Source organism: Olea europaea, unplaced genomic scaffold (genome assembly GCF_002742605.1).
Source record: "Olea europaea var. sylvestris unplaced genomic scaffold, O_europaea_v1 scaffold1249, whole genome shotgun sequence".
In the NCBI taxonomy this organism is placed as follows: Eukaryota; Viridiplantae; Streptophyta; class Magnoliopsida; order Lamiales; family Oleaceae; genus Olea; species Olea europaea.
In genome coordinates this window covers 80,874-96,000 of record NW_019229928.1, presented here as the reverse complement: position 1 = coordinate 96,000, position 15,127 = coordinate 80,874, and the positions used below count along the sequence as shown (strand labels likewise).

The 15,127-nt window shown below is 31.2% G+C and overlaps 1 protein-coding gene across 10 annotated transcripts; it reads left to right on the top strand.

Moving 5' to 3' along the window:
• The first annotated feature begins 4,213 nt into the window (after positions 1–4,213).
• Positions 4,214–11,720, top strand: LOC111374422. Of its 10 annotated transcripts, none has more exons than XM_022997092.1 (6): positions 4,214–4,478; positions 5,150–5,204; positions 9,673–9,728; positions 10,378–10,459; positions 10,779–10,993; positions 11,295–11,720. In XM_022997092.1, exons 1-5 carry the CDS (start codon positions 4,407–4,409, stop codon positions 10,859–10,861), a joined length of 348 nt encoding a protein of 115 aa, XP_022852860.1. In that variant the 5' UTR covers positions 4,214–4,406; the 3' UTR covers positions 10,862–10,993; positions 11,295–11,720. The 10 variants fall into 10 exon arrangements, 3 of the variants coding, with proteins under 3 accessions (XP_022852860.1, XP_022852859.1, XP_022852861.1); XM_022997091.1 differs by having other exon boundaries at positions 10,779–11,051; XM_022997093.1 differs by having other exon boundaries at positions 10,378–10,497; positions 10,779–11,051.
• Positions 11,721–15,127: the final 3,407 nt, after the last annotated feature.

Here is a 15,127-nt window from a genome sequence, read left to right as displayed (position 1 = left end):
AAGCGAATTGAGGAACTTGAGAACACGTGGTACTCGTGTGTGTGTTCTTACCGGTATTGTCACATGGAATAACTGGTTCAAAGTTTCAAGCTACCTTTGATTCTAACTTTACTTTGTTTTGAATTACACTATGGTTGGATTCAAATCGAAAGATATCTAATCCTTATGTATGGGTATCGTATACTTTGAATATGAGATCTCATTAAGTGTTGAACAAGTGGAGGATTGTTGTATATTGTTCAACATCAATAAGAGCCGAGTGTGGAATAAGTAAAACAATTGGGAGCCATTGCATTGATTCACGCGAACACGTGGGCCAATAAGCCATGCGGTTGCATGGCCTATTAAAAGATATGTACCATGCAGTTGCATGGAAGTCACAAAGTGACCATTGGAGGCCCTTTTTTGATTGGTTTTTTGGTGGCTTTTGGAGGGATTTTTGTAACTCTTCATCCTGTTTTGGCACCAATTTGTGGGTTATTAATTGATATCTATAAATAGGTGATAAGGGATCAATACAATAACATTGAAAAATCATATGAGAAACATATTAAAACATATACTTCATTCCACAAAAAGTATCAATCTTCATTTCTTCCGTATTCAAGCAATTCCCTCTTGTGTTCTTCAAGTTCGAGTGGAAAAACATTTATGCTTTAGTATTTTTCTGCAACAAGGCTTGATCAATCCTACGAACCGTTTGCCGTAAAAACACTTGAAGCATCTCGTATAATCTAGAGATGGGACAAATATCTTTCGAGGACAGCAAGATTATTTAATGTTTGAGCCTTCATATTGGTTTTGATCTTCTTGTTCATTTTCATCTTCTTGAATTTCTATTTATTGTTTTCCTCTTCAAACCCCGGTGTTGATAATTTTCCAACACTATTCATATAAAATTTATGCTTATTTAAGAGCAATAACATAATAATATTTTAAAATATATAAAGATAAGAGCATAATGTTTATTTCTCCAGAGAATTAATATTACATTATTCCGAAATATTCTTACATAGGAATAAATAATATGCTTCTTATTGATCAATATATTGACAAAATAATAATCGAGGAGAATAACTAAGAAAATTGCACATGAGACGTTTACCTTTATTGATAAATAAATAAATAAATAAATAGTCAAATTTGGTTCCATTAGCACAATTACGGGTGTTACCAAAGGCAATTGCAAGGTTGTAATTATGCATGAAGTTTGCTCTGCCTACATCCTCTTTACTTATTGGCCAAATACAAAATCTATGCGGTTTTCAATATTAAGTGGTATCATTAGTATAATTGAGAATTATTTCTTTTGGAATACAAAACAATGCACAAATTTATTTAGGAAGAATAAATCTGTGAAAAATATTGACTTATTTTGTTTGTATGATAATTAAAGAATTGTTCTTGTTGGATTTTGATACCCAATAAATTCAAAAGATGATGTTAAAATGATGTTGGATAAGTTATATCGAAACCTTAGCGATGACTCAATTCGAAAACAACTTGGGTCACTTAACTTAATTAAGGTGGAAATTACATATATGCCTGTTTTTAAATATACATTTCATAAATCATATTCTAAGTTTCATGTTTCAAAATTCAGATTATAGTTTATTATTTAATATGTATTTAAAAAATATGTTACTAGTAATTCATCCCATCATCCACACCCCCATCTCATTAAAAAAATTGTGTCCTCTTTCTTTCTCTCCCCCCCCCCCCCCCCCCCCACACTGGAAAACAACCACTATTGGTCGCGCTTCGAATATTAACCACTACACTGTGCAAGATCACCATAGCGTGAAGAACCATTATAGACATGTGCCCTTAGGCAATCGCATGTTGTGTTGCCATTCGTATGACCGTCGCGCATGACGGATTGCTGCATGTAGCACAGTCGCGCACAGGACCACTGTTGTGGTTCCATGAGCCCTTCACCTACGCCGTGGACCCTTTAGATCGCTTATCAAAAACTTAAATCTAAATCCCTAATCGAACAAACCTTGATGAGAAAACCAAAAATCATGAGGAGCCGGTAGTGGTGAAGAAAGATTGGTGGTTTTCTTGGTTTTAATTTGTATTTTCTGGTTTTGAGAAAAAGTGGTTGTGGTTTTCTCAATTTGATGAAGATTGGTGGTTCTTCTTGTGGCTTTGTAGAAAGAGTAACTACGAAGCGAGATGGTAGTGTCCAGTGCTGGGAGCGACATCAATCGACATCATTGCAACTACAGTTGGTGGCGTCTGCAGCAGCGGCATTTGTTGCTGGTGTTGGTGGCAGTGTTGGTGGTAGTGGCGTTGGTGATAGTGGTGTTAGTGTTGTGGCGGTGGCGATGAAGAGGGTTTATAATCAATTATTTGATTGTTGGGACCAATAAATTGGTTAATTTGTGACCAATAAATAATATGTGATCTAAAAGAACATGTGATGGTGACTAAATTTGGAATCATAACTAGAATTTGGAAAGCTGAGACCCATTAATTCAATAATTTTTGATTGAGGAATAACTTGTGACCAATTAATTTGATAATTTGTTATTATAAAATAAGTTATGATTGATAAAATTTGTGATTTGTGATCAATAAATAAATTGTGACCTATAATTTTTTTTGATTTATGACCGATAAATAAATTGTGGCTTATAAAATATTTTAATTTGTGATGGAGAAATAAATTATGGACTATAAAATTTTTGATTTGTGACCGAAAAATAATTCGTGACCTATAAAATTTTTATTCGTGACAGAGAAATAATTTATGACCAATTAATTTGATTTGTGATCGAATAATACACAATTGTGACCTTAATATATTTAATTAATGAAATATATTTTAATTAATTATTTCATAAATAAATTTTAATTATTATATGATTTTTAAGTTTTAAACTTTATTTCTTAGTTTTGAAATGAGTTATACTTGATCTATTAGATTTGGAATTTTTCCTTAATTAAGTTAATGTTGCTCGAGATCCAACATTCATGGATGTCCCAAGTTGTGGTTTTAGATTGGTGATATGTTGGCCCATTTTATGAATTGCCTTGGTTTTGAAGTGTTGGTCAATTTGTTTGAGTCTTGGTCCAATATGGTGACTTAAATGATTTGGCTTTATATCCATTCCCTTACCTCCAATCGTGAGTGTGAGTGAATTGCATAGAGAGAAAGGTCAGGGCTTCCGTCTTGGAGGGAATTGGAATTCAACCATTGTTACCTCTATTCTCTTCCTCCGTCATGAGTGCATTTAATCACTACCAAGTGTCTCCTTTGTGAATTGAAAACTTGTGGCAATCGGAGTGTAGAAGTTATGGGTTAGAGCCTTCTCGGTTGGTGTTTGTTTAGTGAATAAACTGATCTCGATTTCAAGATTTTTTGGACATTTCACCAACAGTGTTGATAACATTTTGTAAAATTAAGAGGAAAAGAAAACGTTGGAAGAAAAGTAATAGAGTCAAAAAGTGTGTATATTATTATAGACTAAATAATCATTAATAATTATCCATAATTTTATAATATATATGAATTTCTTTGAGACAGTTCTTTTCAGTTCACTAGCAATTGGGAAACAATTGGATTACAAGACAAGAGAAACTTGTTTAAAGAGTTTCCTTTTTACGACTAATTTCTTATTTACCCCAATAATATTTTATGTCATCTAATTTACATTCGTCGTTATATAATCCTTCTTATTCGTTTGTCCAACATTTACCCTCCCCAATGTCCATTTCCCCCATTTTTGCTCATGTCTCACTGCTTCATTGTTTGTGGTCTTTTTACTTGAAACTCTCGTAACATCCCAATAAACCCAAAATTTTTTTTTAAAAAAATCGTCTCTAGAATTGCAAAGTAGAAAAATTAAAAATAAACAAGCGACGAGAGCTTGCAAGAGCAAGAGTAGAGAAAATAAATAAAAGGGATAGAATGAGAACGGATGCACACAATGAAGGGAGAAATTTTTTTTTTGATATTATTACAAATATCCGCATCATATAATTACTGAAAATTGTATTTTGGCAAAACAAATATCAAATGATAGTAATTACAAGTTCAAAAATGCATTCTTAAGAAAAATGGAGCTTAAACATGCTCTTCGTATATTTTATAAAAAGTTGATGAACTGTATATTTGAAAAGTTGTGAATCTTATAAAAAAGTAATTACATTCATAATATAAGAGGCTAACAAAAGAGAAGATATTATATTATTATTTTTGGACGGATAGAAAATGAAAAAGAAAAACAAATCCCTTGAACCCTAAACTCATAAACTCCTCATTAAGCTTCCTATTAGAACAGTGATATTTATAATTCACAAATTATATAGCGATTAATTGTTTCTTGATTGCCCATTTGGAATCTTAATTCAATTTGCGTTCTTTCTGTTTCTTTCTCGAGAATTGATCTTGGGTTTAGATGAATTCACTTTCGGAACCTATCAACAGTGTAGTTCACAGCAAGTCAATTGGAGCGGTCTTCTCCGATTTTGTTAGTACTCTGTTTTCGATTTTCTGTTTCCAGCATTTTTCGTTTATGCTAAAGTTGTGATTATTTACTTGAAAGTTTTGTATTAATTTGCAAATTCGTTTCGCGACAAACTGGGAATGTGGGTATTATGTGTAAGCGTGTGTATGTGTAATTTGGTAGAATGGTGTTGGAATGAATCAGTTTAATGTTATGTTGAAATTAAAGTACTCTAGATGATCAGGATTTGGAACGTTGGTTTAACTCTAGATTATATAAATTTCTTGTTCAGCGTGGAAATATAAATTCCATTGATTTTCATAGGACAGTTGATTTATTAGTAACAGTTTGTGACAACGATTTGGTGCGACTTTATGACATCACAAGTGCCAAGAAAGACAGTTAGCTAGACATAAGAACCTGAGCAACCTCGTTGAACCCACATCTCTTTTTCCCTGGAGGATTTTACCTCTAATTACTGTGTATAAAACTTAGGTTGCTGAAAACTACATATCACAAGAAGCATGGAGCTGATAGGATATGTTTTACTCACCACCAGGGTTCTGTCATGTGCTATTCAAGGCACAATTTGGATTCCTATGGAGTTTAGTGGCTTTAGCCTTATATTTATGATTTTGGAACTATGACATCGAAGTTCTGACATTTTTTTCTCTTCGCGATCATTTTGTTGCCAGAAATATTATGGTATGACAATAGGTGTCTTCGCAACTTTACGGGTCACAAAGAGAGGTGAGATCTCATGCCTTACTTGGTTTATCTTCCACTAATTGCTGATATTAGGAGAGCAAGATCGCTCCAATAAGTAATTCTACCCGCATTATTTACTAAGATTGATTTGGAGATTTTTACTTGGATGCATTCATAACAGAGGGAAATCCGTTCATGCATTTTCATCCCATGCAATTTAGTAGAAGAGGATATATTCTTTGAGTTTGCTGGAAATACATTATATACTTGTCTCGCAAAGTCTAGACAAGTTTTATTTTTTAACTATTGGTTCTAGCAATTATTGCTTTTAAACATTACTAGGAGCCCATGCAAATTTCTAACAAACTTTGACAGCAAGTTTAAGGTAGATCATTTAATGGCCTAGTTATTAGTGAATGACAATTGTACTTGTGCTCTTGTTGTTATCATTGTATCTCTAATTATTCTCCATAAATATGGGCTCCGGTTCTTAATAAAATACATAAAAGTCTATTGACTTTTCTATTCTTCTCTCCTTTTCTCTCTATTTTATAATATGTTATCAACACGAAATTTTTTATGTAAAAGCACAAATTAAATTACTCTATTTCTTAACGTGTCTATTCTACATACATATTTATGTATACATGTGAAGTAATCAATTTTTCCTCGATATTTGTTCCTATGAGAATTGACAATTGCTTTTGTATACAATATTTCCATGATGTCAATCAATGCTCCGATCAATTGCACAATATCCAATTAATTGCATTGTTTATTTTTACATTTTTGTTTGATGTGCATTTATGAATGAATTATTAGTCAACATACATATTTGCATAAATTAATTGTGAATGCATATCTGTCTTATTTTTTAGCTTCATGTTTATCGTTTGAGTAATTATCGCATTCTTTTTTAATATGCAATATAATTTATGAATTTGTTACTCTTATGTTTGTCTGTTACAAAATATTATTGCTCATGAAGTAGCTTACTATTATTTACATATATTCTAGATAGATTTCCTTGCTCCCGGAGAAATAATTAAATACAATTTAACGTAAATTATGTTGTACTCCTAAAGAATAAATTCTTATATAATTTATTTTTCTAAATAATGTTATTGGTATTGAAAAGTGTGATATTATTATTTTCAATATTTTAGAAGAATATTTACATATTACTCTCGAACAAACAATAATAAAATACTACATGCTCCCGAAGTAGGACGTTTCAGAAGAATATATCATTTTGAATTAATGTTTATCCTAAAGGAACACATATAGCTCATGTCATGTTGATATTAATTACTTAATTAATTATTATGTGATTATATAATGTTTATTCATATTTTTTGAAATTAATTGTATTTTCTTTTGCTTAATTGTGTAGTTTTTCAAATGGAAAAACATTAAAGAACTTTAGTTTGTTTCATTTGATAAATCTGGTAAAAATTATCTGTCGTAAGTCTTAGATACCGAGGTTTACTTTATCTCAAAGGGTATGAGAGAGATAATAAAAGAAAAAAATTAAGAATTTTTGTAGGATCGTGTAAAAGTACTTATTTTCCTTCGTCACTATGTTCATGATGGATTGAAAATCGAATATGTTGTTGTGAAGGATCCACAGATTCTTTAGAAAAAAATTTATTGAAAAGATTTGACCACCTGAAAACTGTAGTCTTTCTAAAAACCCGTTATGAATAGATGTATCTTCACTTGAAAAATTTTAATTGTTAGTGACTAATTTTAAAGTGTTTAGAAAATGTCCAAAATTGACTTTGTGCAAAGAAAAAATCACTAATAAAATTTTGTTGGATAACTTTTTTCATCTTTCATACTTCGAATGTATTCCTACAACAGCAATATCATGAGTGTGGTTTTAGAAAGTACTGAGAACTCATATTTTGCCTGCTTGTAGCTTAATAAAATAATGAATAGTAGATGAAAAATTTTGGATTATGTCAGTTTGGTTCTATACCATTACTTGAAGTAAATGGTACTGTATTGTCTGAAACAAATGAGATTGTATTATTTGAAGAAAATGCAATATCAAGACAAGGACATGGATGTGTCCACAGACATAGGCGAAAACTATTAGCAACCAGGTAACAATTTCAAAAGCTTAAAGTAAAAGAAAGTAGCATATCTAAAAAAGAGCATAAAAAGTTGCTTTAGATGTGAAATGAAAGGATATTAGGTACGTACTTGTCCTACGGTAAAATATCTTATGGATTTTTACCAAAAATCAATAAGGAAAATGAAAAAGTAAAGACAAAATTAGTATAACTCACTTGGGCGTTTCTAATTGTTTTGTTGACTTAAATGGCAATATTGATCATTTAATCGAAGGTAGTGTGCTCGATAATATTGATTAGTTTATTTTTCATTATCTTAATAGTTTATTTTTATTTAGAATTTATTATCTGATTAGATAATCAATATTTTCATTTGGCTCAACAATAAAATTAAAGACATCCTAGTGAGTCACATCATTTGGATCATTATAATCAGTGAAATTTGTCAACACTTTGCCTTTTATCTTGATTGATTTTTGGTAGAGATTTATAAGATGTTTTGCCATACGAGAGGTACGTGCCCAATGCTTTTTCATTCTATATCTAAAGCAATTTTTAATGCTATTTTTTGGTTATACTACTTTCATTTGCTTAATACATTTTCAAATTGTTGAATTGTTACTGATAGTTTTGTTGATTATTTCCTCTATGATTTTTCTCATGTCTGCGTCCACATCCTCGACTTGATATTGCATTTGCTTCAGGCAATGCAATACCATTTACATTAAGCAATGGTATAGAACTAGTTGGACGTAATGAGCAGATCATTATTTTGTTCAACTGCAAGATATAAGTTATAATTACTTTTTGAAACCCTGCTCACCATTCTGTTAGTATAGGAGAACATTAGAGGTATGAAAGGTGGAAACTTTTTTTTAACATATTTTCATCAATGATTTTTTCATCACAGTCAATTTTATACATATTCTGAACATTTTAAAATTGTAGTTATTAACAGTTTTAAAATCTTGCATGCGAAAATGCATTTATTCATATTGGGCTTTAGGACGGATTACAGTTTTCTAGTTGTCAAATCTTCCAATCAATTTTTTCCAACAAACCTATGGATACTTCATAGTTAGGTATTCGATCCTACAAGAATTCTTGATTTTCTTTTATAATTTCTCCCAAACCTTTGGAGACAAGGTGAATTTTTTAACATCGAGGACTCGTGACATAATTTTTACCAGATATGTTGAGTGCAACAAACTCAAGTTTCGTGATATTTGACATTTGAGTGACTGCATAATCAAGTAAAAAATACAATTAATTTTGAAGGATGTGATTAAACATTGTATAATCACACGATAACTAATCAATATTAGCATGACTTGAACTATATACTTTCTTTCAATAAATATTAATTCAAAATGATATATTCTTCGAAACATATACTAGTTCGGGAGTACGTTGTATTATGCTATTGCTTTTTTAAGAGTAATATACCAATATTCTTTTGAAATATTGAGAATTATAATATCATGCTTTTCAAGAGTAGTAACATATTATTATTTAAAATAATAAAATGTATAAGAATTTACTCTTTAAGTATACAAATATAATTTATGTTAGATTGTATTTAATTATATTCTTTGAGAATAAGTAAAATACAACTAGAATATATGTAAATAATAGTGTGCTGTTTGAGAAACAATAATATTTTATAATAGATAGATATAAGAGTACCAAATTCATAAATTATACTACGTATTAAAAAATAAGAATACGAAATCGAACGATAAACAAGAAAAAAAAGATGTGCATTTACAATTAATTTTTACAGATATATGATGTTAACTAATGGTTCATTCATATATGCACACCAAACGAAAACGTAAAAGTACGTAATTATTAAATACGTGCAATTGATTGGACATCATGGACATCATGCAATTGATTGATATAATGAAAATATTGTATGCAGAAGAAACTATTGATTCCAAAAGAACAAATATCGAGGAAAAGCTGTTGATTTTTTTACATAAACACATATAGAAAAATGAACACGTAAAGAAATAGAGTAATTTAATTCGCGTTTTTACCTAAAAAATTTCAGGTTGATAACGTGTATTAAAATACAGAGAAAAGGAGAGAAGAATGGAGAAGTTAATAGACTTGTGTGTATCTTATTGAGAACTAGAGTCAGAATTAAGGATACAATGGTAATAATAATTGGGTTGCAGATGTATAATTGTTATTTACTAATAATCAGATTATTTACATTCTCTTAGAAATTATTTGATTGGACGTATAGAATAACCAAAAGCAAATCCGTTGAACCTTAAACACATAAACCCCTAATAAAATTCCTATTGGCACAGTGATATTTATAATTCAGGAATACTTTTGTGATTGCCCATTAGGAATCTTAATTCAATTCGTGTTCTTTCTTCTCAAGAATTGATCTTGGATTGAGATGACTTCACTTTCAGAACTCAACAACGATGTAGTTCGCAGCAGATCAATTGGAACCGTCTTCTCGGATTTTGTTAGTCCTCTGCTTTCGACTTTCTGTTTCCTGAATTTTTCCATTATGCTAAAGTTGTGATTATTAACTTGAAAGTTTTGTATTAATTTGCAAATTTGTTTCGCGACAAACTGGGAGTGAGTGTATTACGTGTAAGCGTGTGTATGTTTAATTTGGTAGGACGCTGTTGGAATAAATTTCAGTTGTATGTTATGTTGAAATTGAAGTACACTGGATGATCAGGATTTGGAACGTTTGTTTAGCTCTAGATTTTATCCATCTCTTGTTCAGGGTGGAAAAATTAATTCCGCTGATTTTCATAGGACAGCTTATTTATTAGTAACAGCTAGTGACGACTATTCGGTGTGAGTTTATGACATCAAAGTAAGACCGTTAGCTAGCCATAAGACCCTGTGCAACCTCGTTGAACCCACATCTTTTCCCTGGAGGAATTTACCTTTAATGACTTTGTATAAAACTCAGGTTGCTGAAAACTACATATCACATGCATGAGAGAAGGTTAGCCTGACTGTCTTGTTGAACTTTTCCATCACGTTGCATAAGATCTTGTACAATACACTTGGCCGTTGAAAACGTAGCTTCTGTAATGGGTGTTTCATTGTTGTGGCAATATATGCTAGTTTAAAAAGTTCAACTTTTTCTGTTGCAGAAATGTGGGTTTAGGGTGGATCCGTCACCAGATACAACAATAGAGGCAACATTTACACCTGATGGCCAATATTTGGTTTCTGGTACCACTTCTTTTCCCTTGTCATTAATAATATTAGAGGTAAGACATTAGTGGTAATATTATTTTGGTAGTTGTATGATGATAGTATGCTATTAGATATTTGTAATGACAATAGTTGTGGACTACATCCTTAGGAAAGGTGAGGCAAGTTATGTTCTCAAACATCAAGCCATAATTACAGCAACATCTCCAAAATATAAAATCGACACCTGCCACTTAGGTCTTAGATTTCCAGGGATTTTTTCAGCCTCGTGGCACTCAATTCTGCTGGTATTTGTTTATGACATTGTAATTGAAATTGATTCTTGATTCGGTTCCAGGTTCTGGGGATGGAAATCTGCCTGTGTGGAGAATCGATATGCTAGACAACGTAATCTTCCTGTCCGTGTCCAATATGATCTAATCAAACCATTTGAAGAATGAAGATGGAAGCTTTTGTGATATTGCTCAAGTTCTGTCTACAAAGACAATTTTCTAAGCCTGTTAAACTTCCTGTGACAGCAGTTGTGGGCCCTTCTACTTCATCTGTAAATTTGTAATGCTCCATGTCTTTCGATTTAGCTGAAAGCCAAGTTTCTTATTTTGACATTGGGGTATGATTTACTTTGGTAGTTAGTAATTTTTATAAAGCAAAAAGTAACATATCCAAAAACGTTTGGGAATTAAAGAGTTCTTTAAAAATTAAATTTGACATTTTTCTAAGCTTAGCCAAACATGTGCATGGTAGGCTGGTTGGAAAACCATGATGTTTATAGAATTGTTTCCACATTAATTGTTGTTGCTTGGGATTTGGAAGATATTCGTGTCTCTGAACAAATTCTCTTACCCATTTGTAGGTGGCGTCCTGGGATAGCTACATAGGCGTCGCCTCTTGCCTAAAATGGGCACCTTGTAGGGTCATGTTTGCTGCTGCATCTTCCGTACTCACGTTTTGGATAAAGAACAACAGCAAGACAACCGCTGAACCTGGAGCTTTGAACCCCAAAATGAGAGGTTGGACCGCAAAATTTCTGTAAAATGAAATCTTTATCAGTTTTCTCTCTTCAGTTCGCCTAGGAGTCCCTTTTTGTTGATTTCTTGACTTGATCTCATGATTTTTTTTTGGATTTGAAGTCTTAAAGAATCATTGTTCATACATCAATAGAAATCCCAGCTCTGTACTTAAAATGGTTTAGTTCATATTCCAATGGAGTGTGGCCTCAGATTTGCTGGCAACTTGTGGAGATAATCCTTCTTTAGTGATCAAAGCAAAAATTAGTATCTTTCATGTTTTCATTTAAAATGCCTGCTTTATAGTTCAAATGTTCAATTTAATCAATTGTTGCTACACTTTTTTCTCAAAGTGCGTTCAACTCAATTGTTGATTTCTTCTGTATACTGCTAGTCGATTTCTTTTTACTAATGAATTTTTGTTTTTATGTATATTTCCTAGTCCTGCTTTATTCTTTTGTTCAAGCAACGAAGAAGAGAAGAGTGTATCGGAAAATGGTAAAAGAAAAAGAGAAAAGTTAAAAAGGTTGAGAGAGAGAGAGAGAGAGAGAGAGAGAGAGTGAGAGTGAGAGGTGAAAGTTTTAGCCCCGTTTGGTCCCTATTAATTTTCATTCCATTACATTTTATTTTTTTCTCTCATATTTTTAACCACACAATCTTCCACAAAATAATATTATAAGTAAATCTAAAATTTTTCTTTCTTTTTTAACCGCTCATTTAAAAAAATAAAATTATTCTACCCATTAATATTTTCACAGGGCAAAGAGGAGTTTAGTTCTCGTCCACCGATTTTTAAATTGACCATCAAAATCATCAGTACCCCAAGTAACCAAGCGTGGGATTGATGTCTCGAGCTCGTCAAATCAGTCAGTTGGTAATCAATGTGCAGTGGGTTCACTGGTGGGCCATTGGAAGGGCCCATAAGCTTTGGATAAGGCTGTTAAAGCCTTGAATTTGGGTCTAATTTGACGTACATGTTGAGCTAGCTTAAACAATTTAGCTCTTATAAGTAAAAAGTTTATATATATATAAATTAAACAAATAAAGTAACTTTTTACTTTACGATCAAAATAATTGACTTTTTGTCACAAGATAATGTAGTTAAGTTGAAAGTTTTTGTTGATTAAAGTTAAATAAAAATGAAGTAATTGCAAATACACAAACTAATTAAATTTCATTCTGAAAGAACATATAATTGATTTAATTTATAAATAGACTAAAATGAGTAGTTAATAAGTGGTTGGTATTTGTGAGTTTATTAAAAATGTGTGGTAAAAAATGAAGTTTAATCATTTACATTGTTTGCCAAACAATTGATTAATCTTTAATTGTGAATAGTGAAATGTAACAGTTGTTCAATTAAGTTTTTGATAAAAGTTTCAGAACTTTTTGATAAAAATTGATGTAATGTGAGCTTGGAAAGGTTGTTTTTTTTTTTTTCATGAAACGTGTAGTTAAAATTGAAGTTTGACAAGCTAAAAAGTTTGGACGATTTTTATAATTGAAAACAATTTTATAGTATGAACGTACATGACCTCCTTTTCCATGTCTTGCAATTATAATTCCTCTTGCATTATGACCTTTAATACAATGACTTTTACAAATTGAATTTCACTCGACTCTCTACGATCCTTGTATGTGCTCAAGAGGAAGTTTTGTATAAATATACAAATAGCGTATGTTTTGATTTACTTTAGTTTTTTTAAAAAGGAATTAAATACAATAATTCGATTGAAGCATAATGATAATATTTTTGGTTCATTCTTCTATTCTTCTTTGAAAAATGGATGATGCTATCACGTTCTTTTAAGTCATACGAACTAATAGGTTTTTTGTCATATCTCCAAGGTTAGAATGTGTGAAGTTACAATCAAAATCTATTCAAAATATAACATATAAATCTTTGAGTCGATTGACCTAAAATAAAAAAAAAAAAAAAGCACTTGATCTATTTTGAATAAATCGACTATAATAAGTCTAGCTCTTCAAATAGACACGATTGTACAAGAATAAAATCCTGTGTACAGGGCTTCATTTCATAGGGACCTTATATACCTCTTTCATGGATTGGCCCCATGCAGCCCCTGAGGCAATAAAAAATGATAAAAATAAATATCTCGACCTTACCCCACGTAAAACCCTAGAAGGGGTCTGTAAGGAATTGGGCATGTACGCCCAGCTCGATCGATCATGGAAAGAAATGTATGAGTACATGTTAGATACTGTGCAAAAAGTTCGTCATTCCCTAAGGCTTTTTAGGGCATCAAATCAGTCATATCACCTATTTAACAAAGATTTCATGTTTGGATTTGTAGGGGGCCTTTTATTCAGCTGAACCTGGCAGGGGATTTTTGGGCGGTTAGGAGGGTCCATTCATTGATGGGACACATTCTTGAATTGGCAGACCTTATGGGCCCAATAACAAATGAATTGTTCAATCAAGTCTTGTCGTGGACTCCACTTTTTAAACCACCAATTTTTATTTATTTAAATACTTTATTTATTTAGCTGATTTTTTGGGATATGCTCATTTAATTTGCTTAAGAAAACTTACTTTTGAAACGCTTTAATCAACATCCAATTTACTTTTTATTTAGGCTCCGTTTGGTAATTTTTTTTCAAAATGCATTTTCTCTCTTTTTTTTAATCACACATTTTTCATTAAAATAATATTATACGTAAATCAAAAACTTTTCTTTATTTTTCAACCACACATTTTCCATTAATTTACTATTTCAAAATATATTCTTATATAAAAATGACTCCCAAACACCCTCTTATACATTTAAGGCCTGTTTGATACCTTAATATTTCATGGTAATTGTCCATTCCAAATGTGTTATTTGATGATCAAAATTTTTCACGGAATTGCTTTTCTAGACTAACACCCCCCACCCCCCCTTACGTGACCCATTTTCTAGCTTTTTAAGCAAAATCAATTCCGTGGGAATTGGGTTTTCCACCTTTTTTTTTTGGGCTGCAATGGAAACAAATTTCTATCTACAATTGTAACAAAGTTTATCTATTTGATTGACAGTTTTCATAAAAACAAAGCCAAACGAAAATCAAAAGATTTAAAATTTCAACATTTTTCGGTAAAAAATTATATCAATCAAACACGTTTAATTAACAATTTCCAATAAAATAAGTTCTAGACAATTCAATTTCTTGAAATTTGTTTTCTTTCCACTCAAATTCTATTCTTGCAATCAAACGGACCCTTAAATATTTTCATAAGTACTATTCATTTATTTACCATTCATTTTTATCTAATTATAACTTCACTTATTCATAAACGCATCTCAAATATATTTTGAATTCTACTTTTAGATGTAGATTCACAAGATTAAACTATTTTTGATCCCATCTTATTCCAATATAATTTAAGTGATTATACTTTTCACATAATTTGTGTTATGATCTTTTGATACTCAATTTAATTGGGCATTAGACAATATTACATGAAGTATAACTCGAGAAATTATGTTTTTAGTATTGTCACGGGTAATATACGTACGTAATGATTACTCAATTTGTTTTGAACGTTGAAGACTTGCCAAACTCAATTATATATAGAAGATACAAACATGCAGTGCTCAAACATGCCAAGGTTATCTAAGTCATTTTGCCCTTGTTTGGGCTCCATTTTGACCGGACAAAAGAAAGAGTTTTTCCAAAA

Excerpts from the sequence above, each read along its gene's own strand:
- LOC111374422 (XM_022997092.1), top strand. The coding sequence starts at position 4,407 with ATGAATTCACTTTCGGAACCTATCAACAGTGTAGTTCACAGCAAGTCA. Across the intron at positions 4,479-5,149 it reads GAGCGGTCTTCTCCGATTTT|AAATATTATGGTATGACAAT; the intron begins GTTAGTACTCTG and ends TTTTGTTGCCAG. Across the intron at positions 9,729-10,377 it reads GAACCGTCTTCTCGGATTTT|AAATGTGGGTTTAGGGTGGA; the intron begins GTTAGTCCTCTG and ends TTTCTGTTGCAG.